The 22,832-nt window shown below is 40.6% G+C and overlaps 1 protein-coding gene across 2 annotated transcripts in view; it reads left to right on the forward strand.

The window, feature by feature from the left end:
* The window catches only part of ADAM32 (ADAM metallopeptidase domain 32), a 60,737-nt gene that overhangs the window by 14,943 nt on the left and 22,962 nt on the right, over positions 1–22,832 (forward strand). For both annotated transcript variants that reach the window (XM_029066624.2, XM_029066625.2), the window contains 9 exons: positions 643–719; positions 1,064–1,241; positions 5,437–5,505; positions 8,997–9,068; positions 9,313–9,479; positions 13,633–13,714; positions 16,844–16,980; positions 18,913–19,093; positions 21,430–21,522. In XM_029066624.2, coding sequence (XP_028922457.1) covers positions 643–719; positions 1,064–1,241; positions 5,437–5,505; positions 8,997–9,068; positions 9,313–9,479; positions 13,633–13,714; positions 16,844–16,980; positions 18,913–19,093; positions 21,430–21,522 — 1,056 coding nt within the window. The remainder of the gene's footprint in view (positions 1–642; positions 720–1,063; positions 1,242–5,436; positions 5,506–8,996; positions 9,069–9,312; positions 9,480–13,632; positions 13,715–16,843; positions 16,981–18,912; positions 19,094–21,429; positions 21,523–22,832) is intronic.

Here is a 22,832-nt window from a genome sequence, read left to right on the forward strand (position 1 = left end):
ATCCACATACATTTTGGTTTTTCTTCCTCTTATTTTCTCTGGACTTTTCCTGATGAAGTTAAATAGCAAAACAGTCCTGTGAATAGAAAAGGGCAGGTATTTTCTCCCCATTTTACATATAAGGAAAGTGAGTCATAAGAGGTTAACTGACAGGCCAGAGATACAGCAGGCAATGGAAGAGATGGGATTACATTCCACATCTTGTCTCTCAGGCACATGACACTTTCATTTGTTTGTGCTGCCTATCCCAGGTTCTGTATTTTTTTTGGGTATTTGTTAAGTGCTTACTATGTGTCAAACACTGTTCTAAGCACTGGAGTAAGTATACGTTAATTAGATAGGGCACAGTCCCTGTCCTGCTTGGAACTCACAATCTAAGTTGGAGAACACGTATTTAATCTCCATTTTACATTTGGGGAACCTGGGGCACAGAGAAGTTAAGTGACTTGCCTAGGGTCACAGGGCAAGAATTTGGCAAAGCCAGGATTAGAACCCAGGGTCCGTCTGACCCCCAGGCTCGTGCTCTATCCACTAGGCCATACTGCTTCTCTAAAATACAGTAAGACAGATCATAAAGATACTTAACTGGATGTTCGGTTTACACCCAAGTAACCCATCTATTTGCTTTTTTCCTCACCCCAGACTCACTGTCACTATCAAGGATATATTGATGGTTTCCCAAATTCACTTGCCACAATAAATACATGTTCTGGACTCAGGTAATTCATTCTCTCTTATTTACTAATTCCTTTGAATAGCTAGTTTTTTATCTAAAAGGTTGGAAGCATAAACTAGAGGTGGTTGCCTCGTGGGGAGGTAGAACCTTATCCAGGCAACTGGATTCTTATTGGGCTCCTTGCTACTCCCTTTGTAGTGGATCTGGGCCTTTCAACCCTACAAGGGTTGCAGGTTGCAGTGAAGGTTGGGTTCCCAACTCCTAATATGGTAGAAGTGAAGGCCGCACTAATCCTTTGGAACCCTAAGACTCCTTTCATGACCAAGTTAGAATTTCAGATTAAAGATTTTATATGACTTTAAAAAATCTCCATGTTTCATCTTTCAGGGGAATATTGCAGTTTGAAAATGTCAGTTACGGAATTGAACCTCTCGGGTCTGCAGCAGGATTTGAGCATCTTATTTATCAAGTGAACAATGAAAACACAGATCTTGGTCTCCTAGCAGAAAATAACTCAGCCATTGTATCAAATGTACTGACTTATAAAGGTCTTTTAAGTGTAGAAGTAAGTAAATAGTTTAGTCTATTTCTAAATAATTAGGATTCAGATTTCATCTCAAAAAATAATTTTATTATTAAAAATGAGAATTCTAATGCCACAATTGTGGCCTGACCCCTGATTTCTTTATTTCCTCCCTTTGCCAATTTCCAGTCTCCTTTTCCAGGTCTAGCTTCCTTCTGTCACAATGTGTTTTTATGCCACCAACTGCATATTTGAGGGAAGTTGAGGGAAGTGGTGAGAGAGGAGACTGCCATGATTAGACCTTAATGGCTCTTTTCATCAGAGTGTGCCAGCCCTCACAACTGCCCTCTATGGTAGAATTTCCTTCTCACCTTGTTTGCTTGATTTGGGGCAGGGAAAAACATTCCCTGGGGATAAATACTTCCTGAACTTCCTCTCTTATGTGACACCTGTTTGCCCCAAACTCCCATTAATTGGGTATGCCTGGAGAAGAGAAGCAGCGTGGCTCAGTGGAAAGAGCGTGGGCTTTGGAGTCAGGGCTCATGAGTTCGAATCCCAGCTCTGCCACTTGTCGGCTGTGTGACTGTGGGCAAGTCACTTAACTTCTCTGTGCCTCAGTTCCCTCATCTGTAAAATGGGGATGAAGACTGTGAGCCCCACGTGGGACAACCTGATTCCCCTATGTCTACCCCAGCGCTTAGAACAGTGCTCGGCACATAGTAAGCGCTTAACAAATACCAACATTATTAGTGGCTAGAGAATGAGGCTGGGAGTCAGAATGGGCCTGGCTTCTAATTACGGCTCTGCCATTTGTCTGCTGTGGGACCTTGGGCAAGTCATTTATCTTCTCTACGCCTCAGCCCCTCATCTGTAAAGTGGGGATTAAGACTGAGCCCTGTGTGGGACAGGGAGTGTGTCCAATCCAATTTGCTTATATTCACCCCGGAACTTAGTGCAGTGCCTTGCACATAGTAATAGCTTAACAAATACTATAATTTTAATTTTGATTACTATTATTAAATGATGCCCAAGTCCCTATATAAAGAGATGTGAACAATCGCCAGACTTCCTTGCTCTGAATTATTTGAAGGTAGGGCAAAACAGTGTTACCTGGTTGGAATCGGATATCTCTCAGGACTCCGGTTATTCAAATTAAGGTCTATTGGTTTGAACCAAGGGGTCTTGCCATTGATTGGGAGTAACCAGGTTCCAGTAAAGGAGCACTGCAGGTGTGCAGTACCCTACAGGTATCAGGACCCCTCAGAAAGGTATTGCAGCTCATGTGAGAGAAAATTACCATCTTGGAATGATGTTTTCACATCTAGACCAGACCAATAATCTTGGTATCTGTGGAAAGATTATTTGTGGTTTATTATAAACTCATTTTATGCACACATGACATCGTTGGTTTGGTTCTTTACTGGGCTGCTGTTTCTTCACTGACTGCTTAGACCCTCACATTCTTTGACATCAGGAGGAGAATGAGGAGAGGGAAAGATAATGTCTAAGAGCTTGCCCTAGGACCAGATCTTTGAGTGGAAAGGTTGACTACCACTTCCAACAGATTATTTTGACTTGACAACCGAAAAAAAAAATTTGGCAAGAAATCTTCTCTTAATATGGTTTTCAGAGGCTTGTGAACTCTTTTTAAAACTCTTCTTTGCCTGAAACCAGTTAAGATACTGGATGCTTTGACCTTATATACTGGTTTATTTCCTGAAAAAGTTTGTTTTTTACAAGCATATGAAGACAGCACCTAGATATAGTTTCTGTCTCCTTGCTTCCTTTTTTGTTTCTTACTATGGGTGTATTTCTTTTTGTGTTTTCCTCTTCTCTTTTCTCAGCATTTAAAATATATGTGTGTGTTGAAGTCCTACTGGGACAATAAATTCTGTTATCCCATAAAGGTCAGCACTTATGCATGCTGCGCCGCCTATGCATAACTCTGCCATCACCTGGATAGTTACGGATATCCATAATTCATTTATTATACCCATAGTTTATCATATCTGTTATTTGATCCATAATTTATTTATATTAATGTCTGTCTCCCCCTCTAGATTGTAAGCTCATCATTGGCAGGGAATGTGTTATATTGTTGTACTCTTCCAAGTGCTTAGTACAGTGTCCTGCCCACAATAGTGCTCAGTAAATGCCATTGATTGATTAGTTGACTTGGAAGTGAGACCAAGCCACACTAGGCCTGCCATGAACATCAGGCCAGGTAGGGTGGCCATTTGTCTGGGTTCCAGCTGGACCGTTCCCTGTCCGGGACTCTGTATGTTGGCGTGGCAGGGTTGGCAAAGGAGTGTCTGGTGTTCATGGGTACCATTGATGGTCACTCTGTACAGTACTCCCCCTCTAGACTGTGAGTTCATTGTGGGCAGGAATGTGTCTATTTGTTGTTATATTGTACTCTCCCAAGTGCTTTACACACAGTAAATGCTCAATAAATACGATTGAATGAATGAATATACTTACCTACTCTGCTTAGGCTTGGCCGCAGTTTGGATGGGACCCAAGAATTGGGCCATTTTGACACTTTACTGCATTAACTCACCCACACTGGTTGGTAGCAGGAGATCAATATCTAAATATCTAAAAGTTCTCCTTACAAGAGCTTTGAATGGACTTGAGAGAGAGTCCATGTGTTCTAGAGAACCCATACCTATGTTCTGGTTTGTTACACAAAGGTGAACTTGATGGTTTAGGCTAGATTCATATAGCTCTTCCTTTTAGGGCCAGTTTGGCCTGGAAATACCATGGAGCAGGAATTAAATGAACCACTCTGCTGGATACACTGTGTTTAGAGAAACACCGTGGCTCAGTGGAAAAAACCTGGCCTTGGGAGTCCGAGTTCATGGGTTCTAATCTCAGCTCTGCCACTTGTCAGCTGTGTGACTTTGGGCAAGTCACTTAACTTCTCTGTATCTCAGTTACCTTATCTGTAAAATGGGGATTAAGACTGTGAGCCCCACCTAGGACAACCTGATGTCCTTGCATCCCCTCCAGTGCTTAGAACAGTGCTTGGCACATAGTAAGTGCTTTACAAAACCTATTATTATTTTTGTTATTATTATTATACATGTCTGGTTGTTCCACTGGGTTGCTGAAAGTACAAGTCTCAGTAGCTCAGCAGAAACAAATGAACTTGAGCAAAAATATCAAAAATGAGTATAGACATATGAAAATATCACTTATCAGGCCAACCTGGATATGGACTAGAAGTGGCCATTCTTGTCTTGGGACTTAACTCAGGTCAAGCCAGGGCCAGTGCTGGAATAATGGTGAAATTTGGGCTTGTGCAGGACTGCCCTGTATGATACATTTCTCTGTGTGCTAGGAGTGTCCTGTCCCACCCATCCCCATTCACCTGCATCTAACTCTGGGCTGTCCAACCTTAATAGAGTTCCTAACCACCTTTTGGTGTCCTCATGGCACCCATTTTAATTGTTCCCCATTTTGAGTCATGGAATTGGTCCTGTAATCTGTATTCGAGAATTAATTGACTGATTCAAGGCCAAATCCTTAGGTCAAAATGGGGACACCAAAAAGGTAGTAAACCAGTCCTAATCTGATTAGGTCTGGCTTTGAGCTCTCCCAAACTGGACTGTAGACTTGGGATGCACAGAATGAATAAAAAATTATGATGCCCAGAAATCAATAGAGGGATATAGCATAATCGGGGAAGTTGTCATAAAAAGTCCTCCCCTGGATTTCAAGGCCATAAATAGTGGCCCCAAACCCTTGCTACGCACCTTCCTAATTACTTCACCATTTTTAAATACTCAGGGCCTTAGTGGGTATATACTTTTTTGTGGGTGTGTATTTGGCTAAATGAGTGGTAAGTGTCTTGTCTCCTTTTCTCTCTGTTTCTGTGTTCTGCCTCTTGTCTCCTATCACGATCACATCCCACTTTAGTCCTGTCACATCTGCACATGTAAATAATTAATTCTAGATTCAAGTTATTTATAGAATTTGAGTATTTTTTCTAAGGAATTAACTCATGGAAACAATTTAAAGGTCCATTTTCTATAAATCTCATAGCTTAAGTACTGTTATGTTTCCTGGGGGCAGAGGGACTCACAAATATAAAATCTAAGTGCCTTTGTATTGCAGAAGGTAATAGAAAGGGGAAGTGTGGAAGAAGGATTGTGCTATTGACCATAAATGTTCTGGCATGATCTTAGACTCAAAAAATTGTACAATGGAATAAATTATTTATTTTATTTTACAGTCACAACCCGACTTTTCACCGCTATTTCCTCGCTATCTGGAAATGCATATTGTAGTGGACAAAGCTCTGGTAAGTTTCTCTTCTACATTTTCTGTCAAACTTTACATGTAGAAGGAGACATAAAACAATGCTTAATTCCATGTCCATGTCCAGTGAATTTTTGAGCCCGATGATGGGCCTGTGGAGCATGACTTGGCTGTTTTCTAAGTCCCATCAGCCACACAATTTCTGCAAAGCAAGAACTGAGTATGACATTTATGTGAACAATGGAGCAAGTTGGAGTGAGGGTCAGGGTTTTTTTTTCCTGTGAGTTAGAGGCTTGGGTCTACAGTTTAAGAACCCATCTGAGGAGCTCCGAAGATGCCCATGGAATGCTTGGTAGAGCCTGTCCTATTGCACAACCCATTGCCCAGTTGCCCATACCAGTCATTACCAAGCTGAGGTCTTTCTCCATGTCTGGGAAACTGGTTTCTTTTCAAGCAATCATTTTAAGCTAATGATTAGTAATCAATAAGAATTCAACATTAACTACTTTGACATTAATTAGGGGCTCTTATTGTTTAGGACACTGTATTAAGCACTGGGAAATTTAGATCCAGGCATGGTCTTAGGGCCACAAGTGGGCTTGTGGTGGGGAGGTAAGACACATAGGGAAAGAATAATGGTAAATTTGGTGAAAAACAGCAGCAATTCATTCAAATAAATTGAATGGGAAAGTCAACCTCAGAGCAGCCATACTTCACTGTTGGGAGAGATTAGTCCTTTATCTCCTTATCACTCCCTGTAGGGCTATCCTTAATCCAAACTGGCACACACTTCCCAACATTCTCCAGGAGTTGGAAAGAGAAGCTCTTCCCCTTCACCCACCCATTGTTAATTGAGAGAAAAGTAGGTAGGAGGAATTCAGAAAATATCTTGAAAAATGTGTATATTAGTTACCATTCAAGTAAGTTTTTATTACATTTATGCTCTTTTGCCTATATGTTACTCTATCAATTTGGTAGTGTCTTTGTTTTCTTTTGCTCACTATACTGTGATTTTTTTTTTGGAAGTGGATTCCACTCATTAATCCAAATTTCACTGAAATCCATTATTAGGTCAGGCTAAGTGGGCTGCTCTGTGGGCAGAGCAGACTGGAATCATAGAATCACCCACGTTTCACCCACCCATGGTTCTGAGTTGTGATGGCAGGCAACCAAACTGTGGAGGGATAGGCAGGTTAGAGCCTGGTAGCCAGGCCCTGCTCTTAATGGATGTGGGTCATTCTTCTTCACCCATATTCAGCTACAGTTTTGCAGAGAGAAGGGAAGTTCTGAACTATGTCCGCAAGGTGACAAGATGGTGGCCTCCGGCTTCACAGCTCTCCCAACAGCACAACCCTAGTGGGAAATGGCCCAGGTTGATTTCCTTCTTCTTACCTCTGTTTTTGTCATTGGCTGAGTCGGAAAAAAGCCCTGGTCTTTTTTTAGCGTATATAACCTCCCCCCTGAATTTTGTGTTTGACTCAAATCTACAAATTAGACAAGTCTAATATTCTATTCCAAACAAGTGGTTTGGATCAATCAATCGATCATATTTATTGAGCACCTTCTGCATGCAGAGCACTGTACTAAACACGTGGGGAAGTTGGGAAATGTTTCTGTAGTGATGTACCATTAATGTATTCTTAGAGCCCAACCTGGACATTCTGAAGTCACCTTGATTGACTGACTTCCCTATCAGATGGAGATAGTTCCTTACTCATCAAGGTCTATTTCTGATAGGAGAGCCTCCCCATTGATTAGAACTGTTTATCTTTAAGGCTGTCTTTTTTTTAATGTTATTTGTTAAACGTTTACAATGTGCCAGACACCATACTAAGCACTAGGGTAGATGCAAAGTCCCCATTGTACAAATGAAGTAACAGATACAGAGAAGTTATGTGACTTACCCAAAGGCACACAGCAGGCAAGTGGCAGAGCCAGGATTAGAACCCAGGTCCTTCTGACTCCCAGGCCTGTGCTCTATCCACTAGGCCATGCTGCTTCTTGGAGTTCCTCTTTAACCACTTGTGAAAAGTTTCTGGTTGGAGTCTCCTTCCAAGTCATTACTTTCATGAAGGAGGCAGTGGATCAACTAACAGTTAGGTGGGCTCCCAGGCAAATTGGGAAAGGCAAAATAATATAATCAGTGTACCGTGGCTGAAAATGCTTCCTGAAAAATTCGGACAAAAAGCTAGCTAGAAAACTCCATCTCATAAAATTGAAATTATTCCTACTTCCATTTGACCCAGTTAAGGATTTAGACCCATGAAGACCCAGCCAGTCCTGTTTGTCTTAGATTTGAAATTCAAAGGACGGGGCTGGGGTCATGATATACTAGCTACTCAAGGGCATGGATCATGTCTTTTACTTCTGATGGATGCTAAGGTCAAACTGTTTGTCAAGGTATATTCTCGGTGGATTTTTCCTGGGGCAGTAATTCCATAGGTAAAGTTCCCAAGAGTAACTGTAGAAGCACTTTTGACTTCTCCAACTAGGCATTGCACACAGCGAACCAAATGGCCAACTCGTTGTTGGCTTCCAGTATCTCCAAGGTCAATTTGGCTCTACTTAAACCCTTAGGGTTCAGAACTCCACTCAATCAATCGATCAATCATATTTACTGAGTGCTTATTGTGTGTAGTGCTTAATGATAATCATAAAGAGCCCTTACTATAGTTTACCAGGAATAGTGCTCTGCACATAGTAAACACTCAATAAATTCCCTTGATGATGAACAGGGAAGATAGGTAAAGATAATTTCATTTCAAAATAGGCGCATCATCATTCATCCTCAGACTAGGGGGGAACATTAAGTCAAATGAAACTTTATTGCATAAATATCATGCCAATTTGTAATATGAAGGACCACTGTATACATACTTCCATATACACATTTACATAGGTATACATGCTATCTACCATTATCTGGAGATCATTAATTTTCCCTGTGGTGAGATCATCCAATTCTTGCTATGTTAATTGAGAGAAAAGGAGGTAAGAGGAAGTCTGGAAATATGTCTAAAAATACAAATAATATTTATGATTAAATTGAGGCTGAAAACTATAATTCTTATTGCATTTGTGCTTGTTACACTATCAGTTTGTTAGTGTCTTTGTTTCTCTCAGTATAATGTGATTTTTTTTGGATGTGAATCCCACTCATTTAATCCAGGTTTCACTGTAATCCATTATTGGGTCAGGCTAAGTGGGCTACTCTGTGGATCACTGGTGGCAGGAGCCTTTTTAAGGTCATTTAGTTTAGCGATGTAGTCCAGCTCCCCACCTTCAGGCAAATCTACCCCCAAACTATCCAAAAATCCATCTAGGTTTATTGAAAGAGAACAAAGTCTTATGGAGCTCCTACTATGTGTAGAATAGTATATTCTTAGACTGTGAGCCCCGGAGAAGGTAGACATGATCCCTGACTTCGAAATACTAATTTGGGTCTCCCTTTATTTTGGTGTATTTTATGTTTAAGAATACTTTAGTATAATGAGTTACATTTAGATTTTAAAAGTTTTTTTGTTTGCTTTTCAGTATGATTACATGGGTTCTGATACTCTGACTGTTACAAATAAGGTCATCCAGATCATTGGCCTTGTCAATACAGTAAGATTTTCTTTTTATGTTTTATATTACTCTATTTAGAAAAAAGTAGATGTGTAGAAATGCATAAACTAGTAATGCCTTCAGACTTCTGAATAATGAATCTCTCCATAACATAAAAGCATGAACTCAAAGTGAGTCTTGGTCTCCCAAAAGGCAGAATTGAACACTTTGAATCCTGTTTCTTGTTGTTATAAAAATCTCAGAGGTTATTTGTGCATTGATTTGCTGTTTTGTTCCGTTTCAGATGTTTACCCCATTTAATATTACTGTTGTACTATCATCTCTGGAGTTCTGGACTGATAAAAATAAAATCTCTACAACTGGCGAGGCTGATGAATTGTTGCAAAGGTTTTTAACATGGAAACATGACTATCTTGTTCTCCGACCCCATGATGTGGCCTATTTACTTATGTAAGATTCATATTTCTGCTTTGATAAATACTTATTAAAGTCAGTGCTTGCCAGAGCAATCAAATTGACAGCCAACTCTCAATTTTAGAGGTCATTTTATCCTCTTTCTCTACAGCAACCTTTTGACCATGGGTAGAAGGGTGGGGAACTGGAAAGGGAAGGAGCAGGGGGAGAAAGTGGGAAAATCTGCAAAAATAAAGCAAAGAGAAACTTAAAACTGTGAGTATTTTTTCTTTAGGAGTTCTGGTACATGAAAAAAATTGACATTATTTGGTTAAAATTAGGTTTTGCCTTGTTTGTGGATTTAAGTCATACTATCCCTGTGGCCACTGGCCAGATAATTGAAAGTTGGCTAAATACAGCTTTTGTTAAAAAAAAAAAAAGTTTGCTCCCCTAGAGCTATTAGGAATGTAAATGTAGAGGACAATAGACCTTTGTGTGAGGTAATATTGATGGCCAGAATTATATTTATGTCAATACAGTGTGAAATAGAGTATCAGTTGTGCATCAGTCTTTTCAACTCCTCTCCCCAACTGTAAATACACTGATAGGATTTCACCATCAGCCATTGCCTCTAGACTGTAAACTCATTCTATAGTTGTATAGTACTATTCCAAATGCTCTTCACAGAGTACGTGCTCAGCAAATACCACTGATGGTGATTTGCTGTTCTGATTTCAGAGAAAGCAAAGGAGCCTCCTTGCTATTCAAGAATGGGGTGGAAGTCAATTAGATTTATCAGTAGTGATGAAATCCTGGATCTAAGGGCTATCATTAGCATAGGCAATTTTCCTTCTGAAGTGACCTTTTTTGATGCCAGATAATACTATATAGTATGCTGACAGAAGCAGCAAATATAGAGAGTGCAGGAAACTCTGGATTGCTGAACTCAACTACAGCAATTACATGTAGGCCTTGTTGACTAAATGTGCAACTGGCTTAGAGTAAGGTAGGGGAGAAGCAGCATGGCCAAGTGGATAGAGAACAGGCCTGGGAGTCAGAAGGACCTGGGTTCTAATTTCCAACTCCACCACCAGTTTGCAGTGTGACAAACTGCATTGTATTGACATTGGCCTGTTGGTGATGTTGGTGAAATTGCTTGAGAAAGCTGGGTAAATATTATTTTTTGAATTTTTTGAGTGCTTACTTCATGCACACACTGTACTAAATGATAGGGATAGATTCACAGATAATCATTCAGACACACCATGGGGGCTCAGAGCCTAAAAATGTGTTTGTTAGGAAAGGGGTTGTTAAACACATAAGGAAAAAGGTGAGGCTTAATGGAAAGAACATAGATTGGAAGTCATTGGATCCTAGTTCTAATCTCTGATGCTCACCTGCTGTGTGACTTTGGGCAAGTTCTTTAAGCTTTCTGAGCTCCAGTTTACTCTTATTCAAAATGGGATAAGAGACCTGCTCTTGTTACCTCTTAGGCAGTGAGTCCTGTGTAGGATGGGGATAGTGCCCGACCTGGGCATCTACCCCAAGCCTGGAAGCAGAAGCAGCGTGGCATAGTGATTAGAGCATGGGCCTGGGAGTCATTTCATTTTCCTTTGCCTCAGTTACCTCATCTGTAAAATGGGGTTTGAGACTGTGAACCCAATGTGGAACAGGAACTTTGTCCAACCCGATTTGCTTTTATCCACCCCAGCGCTTAGTACAATGCACTGTTCTAAGTGCTGGGGTAGATACAAGATTATCAGGTTGGATACAGTTCCTGGCCTATGTGGGGCTCATCCTCTTACTCCTCAGAGAAGTGAACTGACTTGCCCAAGGTCACACTGCAAACTGGTGGTGGAGTCGGAAATTAGAACCCAGGTCCTTCTGACTCCCAGGCCTGTTCTCTATCCACTTGGCCATGCTGCTTCTCCCCTACCTTACTCTAAGCCAGTTGCACATTTAGTCAACAAGGCCTACATGTAATTGCTGTCCACATCACTGCTATTAGTGCTGCAGCATATAGGAATGCTGAAAGTATATTTGTAGCAGGCTGTAAACCAGGCTGGAACCACTGTGGGAAGAAGTGCAGCCGCATAGTCAAATAGGTTGGAGTGTGTTTGTTATATAGTTAGGTTATATTCTCACAAGCGATTAGTACAGTACTCTGTACACAGTAAATGCTCAGTAAATACGATTGATGACTGGGCTAGATTCAGTCTGCAAGCTGTATTTTCCTCCCCTGTCCCTAAAACTGACTTTTGTGAGTGCATTTTTTACTTGGTATTTATTAAACACTTACTATGTGCCAGGCACTGTACTAAGCACTGGGCTAGATACAAGCTAATCACAGTGGACGGGGCTCATAGTCTTAATTCCCATTTTACAAATGAGGTAACTGAGTCACAGTGAAGTGACTTGCCCAGGGTCACACAGCAGACAAGTCAGTCACTCAGTTGTCTTTATTGAGTGCTTACTGTGTGCAGTGTACTAAGTGCTTGGGAGAGTATGATGGAACAGTAGACAGACACGTTCCCTGCCCTCTGGCGGAGCTGGGATTAGAACCCAGGACCTTCTGACTCCCAGAGTCATGCTCTATCCACTAGGCCATATCTATATGGTAGATTGAGGAAGGCTTTGTGTGACTCTTTCTTCTTATTGCCCTATACAAAAAAGCAGTGCACTTGGCAGCAGTCAGTTTATAGAATCGGTTCCCCATCTAGGACAGGAAGAGGAAATGAGAGATGACTGATTGCCCTGTTATTCAGAATAGTCAGAAACTGCAAATGCATTTGGAAGTTAATTGGATTAAAGAAAAACTGAGTTTCCATAATTGAAGTGAAATGGAAAGTTATGTGATTTTCAAATTTTCGAAGTTATGTGATAACAAGCAATCTTAAAGCCAGGCCAAATAGTTCAATTAATCAATAATACAAACACTTTTCAAGCTCTCACGATGTGTAGAACACTGTACTAAATGTTGGGAAATGTTGCAAAGATTCAGACACTATCCTGAGCCCAATATAACTGAGGGAAGACAGTCTAAAATGAAATGCATATATAGCTACTTATCATCAAAATTGTTTTTTTGGATGAAGGTACTTGTTCCTCAGATGCCAAATTATCCAGAAAAATCTCTGAATCTTTTTTTAAAAATATTTTAGGAAGTTTAAAGAAGAATATTTTATATGCTTGAACCAGTAATCAATGGTTGCCTATCCATCTCCACATCACACAAAAATAGCATATCCTTGGCTTTAAGACACTCAATCGGCTTGCCCCCTCCTATCTTACCTTGCTGATCTCTTACTACAACCCAGTCTACATACTTTGCTCCTCCAGTTCCAACCACCTCAGTGGGTCTTGATCTTTTCTGTCTTGCCATTCACTCCTTTCCCACATCCTCCCTCTTGTCTGGAACTCCCTCCCCATTCCTAACCAACCAACTACCACTCTCATCTTCAAAGCCCTCCTAAAATCATATTTCATCCAATAATCTTTTCCTGAGTAAGTCCTCACTTCTCCCATTTGTCCTACCTTCTTTATTGGCTATGCTCTTGGATCTTTGCCACTTAAGCCCTTTGAATTCACCTCAGCCCAGCCTCACAGCACTTATGTATCCTTTTATTCTGCCAGTTCCCCTATCTGTAATTTATTTTACTGTCTTTCTTCCCCTCTAAACTGTGAGCTCCTTTGTGGTCAGGGATCATGTCTACCAACTTCACTGTATTGTGCTTTCCTAAATGCTTAATTTGATGCTCTGCATACAGTTAAGTGCTCAATAAATACCATTGATGATGATAATGATGAGTAAGCACTCAATAAATACCACTGATTGATTGGTTGACTGAAGAATTTAGAAGTGCCCAAAATGTAAGCTCTTCATATTGTACTTCCCCAAGCCTTTAGTACAGTGCTCAGCTACATTGAGTGCTCAATAGATAGCACTGATTGATTGATTGTGGAGTATTAGTAAAGTTAAGAGAGTGAGTGTCAAGACAGCAAGGGAGCCACTAGGTGGCTGAATATTTTGGCAATGCTTCGGAATTTGAATAACTCATGGTGAAAATGATAAAGCATATAGACAGATGTAGACCTTTGTTTTTAAAGTAGAGATTTAGAAGCAGTGTTTAGTGAATTATGAACCATAATATTTGTATTTGAACTTTTTTGTAAGAAAAATATATGAACCAAGGTATCATTTACTTTTCAGTTATCAAGATCATCCTCATTATGTGGGAGCAACATTTCCTGGGAAGATGTGTATTGCGAACTATGCTGCAGGAATTGCTCTGGTATGTAATTATTTGAACGTTGATAGTATCAATCAAAATATTTTTAAATCAATTTCAGGAATAATACTTAGAACCAGTTTCTTTTTTTTCTTTTTCTCTCTTCCACTTTGGGGATCCTTCTCTTACCTCTCAAGTCCCAATCAAATTCTGGAAGTTTAAATAATAGTTATCAATACCCTCTTAAAAGTTCAAGTATTGCAAGTTCAAGTATTATGTTTTAAAGAGATTGAAGGTTCATTTTGTACTGATTAATAAATGTTGTTTTAGCATGACATGGTGAGATATTAGCAAAGGGAATGCTTTGACAGGAAGCAAAAGTTGAGAATCACTGATTTATTTTGCTTGCCTTTGTTGGCATGTAGACAGGGAAGAAGTTTTTTTATTTTTTTAAATGGTACTTAAGTGATTACTATATGCCAGGCACTGGTCTAAGCACAGGGGTAGATATAAGCCAATCAGGTTGGACACAGTCCATGTTCCACTTTGGGCTCACAGTCTTAATCCCCATTTTACAGTTGAGGTAATTGAGGCACAAAGAAGTGAAGTGACTTGCCCAAGGTCACACAGCAGACAGTGGCAGAGCTGGGATTAGAATCCATGACCTTCTGACACCTAGACTCATGCACTATCCACTATGCCAGGCTGCTTCTGCTTCCCAGCGTGAGGTAGTTGACCAGTTTTGGGCCAGGATTAGAAGGCACATCCTCTTTCCAGTAGACCATGCTGCCTCTCCAGCCCTAGGTTCTTCCAAACATTGCCTTATTTCCCTCTTGTTACCTACAGTTGCTTCCTGTTACTTTGTTTGCATGGCAGAGGAGAGAGTTAGCAGAAACTGTATCTAGGGACTGAAGTCTCTGGATGCCACCACCCACACTTGAAAAGAGACTTAAGGTGCATCTTCTACAGCTGGAAGCTATGTATCACCTGTATTCTGTAGTAACAGAACACACCTAGCCTATCTACTACCACTACCACCACTGTACACATTGTGAAGAGCTTCAGGCATCCTTAGATTTTTAGCATGACTGAATGAATGCACTTACAGATGTATGGCCATGTATATGTGGGGGAAGCATGGAAGTCATTTGGGAGTGAGAGGCATATCTGAATTAGTGGCAGTTGAGGAATTTTTTGAGAAGGAGGACTTGAAGAATGGCAGAATGAAAGGGAAATGTTTTGATGTTAAGGCTCAGATGGAAGAAGATTGTACATAGTAAGTGCTTAACAAATATCATAATTATTATTGTAGATTGGGGACTGTGATCATTTAGGTGTCCCCCCGTCCTGCTTCTGGCCAAAATTACCCCCAATATCACTTTTAATAGAGTTTAGATGCCCAGAAGTGAACTCAGCTTTTTCTTTCCAAGTAAAGGTCTGGATTTTAGAATCCACAGAATGTATCCCTTCAGTTTGCCACTACCATTCTTTAGCTTTCTAGATTAACCAGTCAGTCAATCAGTGCAATGCAGAGCACTGTACCAAGCACTTGGAAGAGTACAATACAACAGAACTAGCAGACATGTTCCTTGCTAATAACGAGCATACAGTCTAAAGGAGAGATTAGCATCCCAAAAGGCAAGGGTATTATCTGGGGTCCAGATAGTCCTGCTTAGTTGGGGAAGGTCTCTTGATGGAGATGTGCTTTTAATGAGGCTCTGAACGTGAGGAGAGTGATGGTTGTTGGTTATGAAGAGGGAGGGCATTCCAGGCCAGAGGCAGGATATGAACAAGAGGTTAGTGGTGAGATAGATGAGACTGAGGTACACTGAGTAGGTTTGCATTAGAGGAGTGAAGTGGGTGGGCGGTTGTAGTAGGAAATCAGGGAGGTAAGATGGGAGGAGGCAAGGTGATTGAGTGACTGACTGTCCTCCCTTAAACTCATTCACTCTTCCTCCTCCTTAATCACTTCTCTGTGTGGCCTTGTTCTAGGTGGAGCTATCTGATAAGAGAAGCAATATGGCCTAATAGAAAGAACATGGGTCTGGGAGCCAGGGAACCTGGGTTCCAATCCCAGCTCTGCCACTTGTCTTTTGGGTGATGTTGGGCAAGTTTCGCTACGCTTCAGTTCCCTCATCTGTGAAATGGGAATTAAGACTGAGCCCTTTGTGAGACAGGAACTGTGTCCAACCCAATTATTGATTATTTTGTTTCTGCCCCAAAGGTTATTCATTCAATAGTATTTATTGAGTACTTACTGTGTGCAAAGCACTTATCTATTTATATCCATACTCCGCACTTTTATGTATTTATTTAGCTGTATACTTCATTATTTGTTTTGATTACTGTATCTGAAAAGGTAAAAAAAAAGTCTGCCTCATTAGAATGTAAACTCCTTGTGGGCAGGGAATGTGTCACTACACTCCAAAGGGCTTCGTACAGCACATTCAATGCAAAAACTCAGTTACCACTACTGCTGTGGAACAAGCTGCTGGCACATCACCCTCTGGGATACCTTGCAGTGTTCCTGGTAACTGAATGTGACTTTTCTGGAGGTTATCAGCTCTAAATCCCTTCCGAAATAGCTCCTGGAGTCACTTTAGGAGTGTCCAGACCCCTCTTAGCTTCTACTGAGTCCTAAATCCCTCCATAGATTTATTCCCTTCATGGGGTGGCTGGATTTGGGGACTTCTGCCTAGTTCACCCCAAAACCCTGCATCCTTTTGGCCACTGTCACCACTTGTCTCAAGCCCAGGCATCTCTCTGAAGGCAAGTGGATTATTTGGGGACTAGCCTACCATATCCTTCCTTGGGATGGCTATTGTAAGTTCACAGGGAGAGGATGCCAAACTTCTCACCTCAAAATATCCGATGGTCTTCTCCTTCAACTATGTGACCCTCTCCTCCTCCGCCTCTTTCTCCTCTCCCCGCAACTCTCATATCCTTTTCTTTTCCTCTAATTGGCTCAGTTATAAATTAATGCCGTATAAGGGATTAGGAACTGCTAAATTTATTTTCCCTCAGAGAGGGGGGCACCTAGTAGTCCATCTCCTGGATTCCTATTCCCGTCCTCACTGAGGGGGCTAGTTGGAGTGACTGTCTTACTGGGTTAAATGATTATGTTCTTGTTTCCCTTCCAAATGTTAGTATGTTTCTTGATAATTATTTTCTTATTCAATTTTAAAAATTTAGTATTCCAGGTCAATAACTTTGGAGACATTCTCAGTTATTATTGCCCAGCTGCTAGGACTCAGCATGGGAATAGCCTATGATGACACTAGGAACTGTCATTGTTCAGGAACGATCTGCATAATGGATCCTGAAGCAGTGTAAGATATTTTTGTTCTTTTTCACTCATTTACTATATGAGTGTATTTTTTTGTTTGTTATGTAGAATGTAAGTTTTATCCAGCGTTCAAGATTCTAGTCATTTGCAAATGACTGAATATTAGGAGTCAGGAGCAAGAAAAGACATGCATTTCATAACACAGTAAGCACTCAATAAATGTGATTAATAATAATAATAGAATTTTTAACATGGATTTGGACAGAGTCAATACAAATACTTTTTGTAAACCTTCAAATATAACAAAGAACTGTTTTAAGTTTTTAATGCACCTTTCAAAGAAATAGTTAATAGTATCATCTGCCCAGATCAGAGAAAGGGGCCAAGAATCATTCTTTCTTTGAACATGAGTTTATATCCAAGTGTTAGACAGCTACAGATGCAGGGTCCTGTCTCATACCAATCTCAAATTTTTCCTCAGAATGAAGCTAAATTTTATGTGCTCCTAGAATTTCATTGGAATGAATGAATAGTATTTATTGAGTGCTTATTATAAGTGTGCAGAGCACTGTACTAAGTGATTGGGAGAATAGAATTGATAGTCATGTTTTCAGAATGAAATCTTTCACTGGCCACAGTCAAGTGTACTAGAAGCACAGTGTTACAAATGTGGACTACCCAAAGCTTCTACCGTGTTTATGTGAATTCACTTTCCTTTGTTTTCTTTCCCTATTCTCATACTTCCTGTGCCTCTTTTGTAGTATTTTCCTTTTCAGTTATGAATCATATCCCTTTGAATTCTCAGTCGTTGCTATTCTCACCCCTCTCTTCTGTAAATCCTTCTCCCAGAAATATTCTCTATGTCTGTCTGACTCCTCTTCTAATTAGCCTTTGATTCTGTATTGTCTTTTTTTTCCAGTGGTGTGTGTTAAGCGCTTACTCTGTGCCAAGCACCGATCTAAGTGCAGGGTAGATGCAAGCTAATCAGGTTAGATATGGGGCTCACAGACTTAATCCCCACTTTCAGATGGGGTAACTGAGACACAGAAAAGTGACTTGCCCAAGGTTACACAGTGTTGGAGCTAAGATTAGAACCCGGTTCTTCTGGAATGTCAGGTCTGTACTCTATCCACTAGGCCACTCTGCTGCTTCTTCACAGATTTCTGGTTTGAGCCAGGGAATGAGGTTTTCATATAAATACCCTGCTGATATAAATTTGGGGACCCACCCCTGACACCTAAACAGTGACTCAAGGACTTTTTTAAAAAAATCCCCCATAATTGACTGAAGTGATGAAATGTTGGCAGTCATGACAAAGGCAAAGTAGCAGATAGCTGCTTATGTTGTTCCTTTTTTCCCCTCTCCTTTTCTCTCTCCTTCACCATCCTCTCCTCTCCTTCCACTGCTGCCACACCTCTCTCACACACTATTTCTTGAAAGTTTCAGAGCCAGGAGAACTTCATGCCATAAAGTGGTGTCGGAAACCTGCAGACAACAGCTCACTTCAGCTGAAACCAAGGCAAAAAACTTATTTCCTGAAAGCACTGTGAAGCCACAGGGACAACAGCAGTTGTGGCTTCAAAGGAAAAAGAGGAGGTGCAATCGGAGTAGGGATAGGAGAGATTGGGATATTTATTTTATATCTGGGCTTGTATGCTGCTTGTGAATGTATCTGTGTGTTTTTGCTCTTGCCTCTTCATGTCTATGTCTCTATCTCTCCCTCCGAACCAACCTGATATCTAAATAAATAACATCTTGGCCGGATTTTTTTTTGGTGGGGGCAAACGAGCATGAAGTTACCTGCTCATTTACAAGACTAATAATAGTACACAGTCATTATTTCTCTTGTTGTGAAGGAGGTTTCTTTGTGTTAAATTTATCCTTTAGTCCAAGTCATTAAATTTTCTATGGCATGGATTAAGCGTTTTCTAAAGAAGGATGACTTAATCATTGTGGCATTATGATTTACTTTTAGGCGCTCGAATGGTGTCAAGACCTTCAGTAGCTGCAGTTTTGGAGACTTTGAAAATTTCATTTCGAAGACAGGGGTGGAATGTCTTCAAAATCAGCCACATCTGAATCCATTATACCGAAGTTCTGTCTGTGGTAATAAGATTGTGGAACAAGATGAGCAGTGTGACTGCGGCAACCCCATAGTTAGTAATCATCCTCCAAATTCTGGGCTTTGAAGAGTTAATAATGTTGGTATTTGTTAAGCGCTTACTACGTGCAGAGCACTGTCCTAAGCGCTGGGGTAGATACAAGGGAATTAGGTTGTTCCACGTGAGGCTCACAGTCTTCATCCCCATTTTACAGATGAGGGAATTGAGGCATAGAGAAATGAAGTGACTTGCTCACAGTCACACAGCTGACAAGGGGCAGAGTCGGGATACAAACCCATGACCTCTGACTCCCAAGCCCGGGCTCTTTCCATTGAGCCACACTGCTTCTCAAGAGTTGTTTGTTTTTTTATCTTTACTGTGTATTATTTTCAAGTCCCATTAATTGGCATAATCAGATGTCTCATTTAATCACATGCGGTGAAGAAAATCAAAGATAGTTGGAAGATACATTCAGCAGGACGTAGAAAAAAATAATTTCTGGGTTTTGAATGGTTTAAGGAGTATTCATTCATTCATTCAATAGTATTTATTGAGCGCTTACTATGTGCAGAGCACTGTACTAAGCGCTTGGGATGAACAAGTCGGCAACAGATAGAGACAGTTCCTGCCGTCTGACGGGCTTACAGTCTAATCGGGGGAGACGGACAGACAAGAACAATGGCAATAAATAGAGTCAAGGGGAAGAACATCTCGTAAAAACAATGGCAACTAAATAGAATCAAGGCGATGTACAGTAGTGGATAGAGCACAGGCCTGGAAGTCAGAAGATCATGGGTTCTAATCCCAACTCTTCCACTTGTCTGCTGTGTGACCCCGGGCAAGTCACTTCACTTCTGTATGCCTCAGTTACCTCCTCTGTAAAATGGGGATTGAGACTGCGAGCCCCCCCGTGGGTCCAACCTGATTTTCTTGTACTCACCCCAGCGCTTAGTGAAGTGCCTGGCACTTAGTAAGCACTTAACAAATATGATAATCATTGTTATTATTATTATTGTTGTTATTGTTTTAATAAACCTGAAAGTTGCCTTGAAAAACTGACTGAGGATGAGAAAATTAGGGACCAAGATATCTATTTGAAATGAGTCAGTAGTGCTAAGTACAGTGCTTGGTACATAGTTAAGTGTTTAAGAAAAACAACATTATTTGACAGAAACATGAAACAGGCTTTGGGTCCTCTAAAATGACTAGAGATTATTGGAAATCAGGAGGAATACCAAAGTATCTCCTCAACTAGCTTCAGTCTGTTAGCATTGTCTATTCTCAGTAGGACCAAAGGGATACCAAAATAGGGCCCTGGAATTAGCAGCCCCTTTTCAATCTTATCACCAATGCTTCTATTGTTTATGATGATAAACATGAATTTTCCCAAACATAAATTTTCCCAAACAATAGAAGCATTGGTGATATTAATCTGTAATTTATTTTACAGATTAATGATTGGTGATATCTGTAATTTATTTAAATGACTGTCTTCCTTACTAGATTGTAAACTCCTTGACGCCACAGGTCTTTTCTACCAATTCTATTATATCATACTCTCACATATGCTTAGTTTAGTACTTTGAACACAATAATCACTCAAAAAATACTATTGACAGATTGATTAATTGATCGACTGACTGATCTTATTTTATTTGTGGATCTTGGTCAATAGGCCACTGTAGTTTTCAAGCTGAGTTTAGTTGAGACGGCAAGATTAATTGTGTGCTATTGTTCTAAAAAACACCAACTATTCATTGGGATAATAACTAATTGCAAAATAGATTTGGCACATGGAGAAGCAGTGTGACTTAGTGGATAGAACCCAGGACTGGGAGTCAGAAGGTCATGGGTTCTAATCCTGACTCAACCACTTGCCTGCTGTGACCTTGGGCAAGTCATTTCACTTTCTGGACCTCAGTTATGTCATTTGTAAAATGGGGATTAAGAATGTGAGTCCAGTGTGGGACTAGGACTGTTTTCATCCTGACTCACTTGTATCTACCTCAGCGCTTAGAACAGTTCTTGGCACAGACTAAGCACTTAAAAAGTACCATTATTATTCTTATATTACATTTTTCTCCAAAAGGCACATAAGATTATTTGTGAATAGTTGATTCCCTAAAATATATCATATTTAAACCTTTATAAAATGAATATTCTTCCAAAGTAGGGTTGTGGTGCTAAATGCAAAGTTCACCCAGGTCACTTTTTTGCCTAAGTCAGTCAGTCAATCATATTTATTGAGTGCTTACCATGTGAAGAGCACTGTTATAAGCTTGGGAGAGTACAATATAAGAGGCACAGTCCCTGCCCACATTAATATAAATAAATACATTAAGGCCAGTTCTTACTTCTCAATTCTATACTTTCTTACTTCTTACTTCCAGGAATGCAAAGATAACAACTGTTGTGATCCTTCAAATTGTAAACTGAAACCCGAGGCTCAGTGTGCTCATGGATTGTGCTGCAAGAACTGTAAGGTAAGATCTCTAAGAGCTAAACACAGTTACCCAAAATAAAAAAATTCACTAAAAGCTCTAGAAGATTTCCCTGTGTGTCTTTGTGTATTTACATGCATTAGTCTTGTGTGTCTGTATATTTTGGGCTTAGAGGCTAGAGGACTCTATTCGACCCACATCACCTTGATTCTATTTAGTTGCCATTGTTTTTCGAGATGTTCTTCCCCTTGACTCTATTTATTGCCATTGTTCTTGTCTGTCCGTCTCCCCCGATTAGACTGTAAGCCCATCAAACGGCAGGGACTGTCTCTATCTGTTGCCGACTTGTTCATCCCAAGCGCTTAGTACAGTGCTCTGCACATAGTAAGTGCTCAATAAATACTATTGAATGAATGAATGACCCACATATTCAGTCCATCATCACATCCTTTGGTTCAGCCTTCACAACGTTGCTAAAATCCACCCTTTCCTCTCCATCTAAACTGCTACCACATTAATCCAAGCATTTATCATATCCCACTTTGACCACTGCCATCAGCCTCTTGCTGACCTTTCTGCCTCCTTTCCCCATTTAGGTCCATGCTTCAGTCTGCTGCCTGGATCATTTTTCTACAAAACTGTTCAGTCCCTATGTTTCCCACTCCCCATGAACCTCCAGGGGTTGCCCAACCACCTCCATATCAAACAGAAACTCCTTATCACTGGCTTTAAAGCACTCAGTCACCTTGTACCCTCCTACCATTACTCCTAGATTTACTACAACCCAACATGCACACTCTGCTCCTCTAAATGTCAGCCTAATCACTGTACCTCAGTCTCATATATCTAGCCACTGACCCCTTGCCCACATCCTGCCTCTGGCATGGAACTCCATCCCCTTTCATATCTAACCATCACATTCCTCACTTTCAAAACTTTATTAAAAGTACATTTCCTCCAAGAGGCTTTCCCCGACTAAGCCTTCACTTCTTCTGCACCCACTCCCTTCTGTATTAATCAATCAGTCAGTTGTATTTATGGAGTACTTAATGTGTGCAAAGCACTGCACTAAGCTTGTGTACTTAATGTGTGCAAAGCACTGTACTAAGCTTGTGTTACCCATGTACTTGGATTTGCACCCTTTATTCATCCCACCCTCAGCCCCACAGCTCTTATAGAGCACAGACCTGGAAGTCAGAAGAACCTGGGTTCTAATCCTGGTTCCTCCACTTGTCTGCTGTTTGACCTTGGGAAAGTCTCTTCACATCCCTGTGCCTTAGTTAACTCATCTGTAAAATGGGATTAAGATTGTGAGGTCCATGTGGTTGGGGGACTGTATCCAACCCAATTAC

The sequence above is a fragment of the Ornithorhynchus anatinus genome, chromosome 5, assembly GCF_004115215.2.
Source record: "Ornithorhynchus anatinus isolate Pmale09 chromosome 5, mOrnAna1.pri.v4, whole genome shotgun sequence".
Taxonomy (NCBI): domain Eukaryota; kingdom Metazoa; phylum Chordata; class Mammalia; order Monotremata; family Ornithorhynchidae; genus Ornithorhynchus; species Ornithorhynchus anatinus.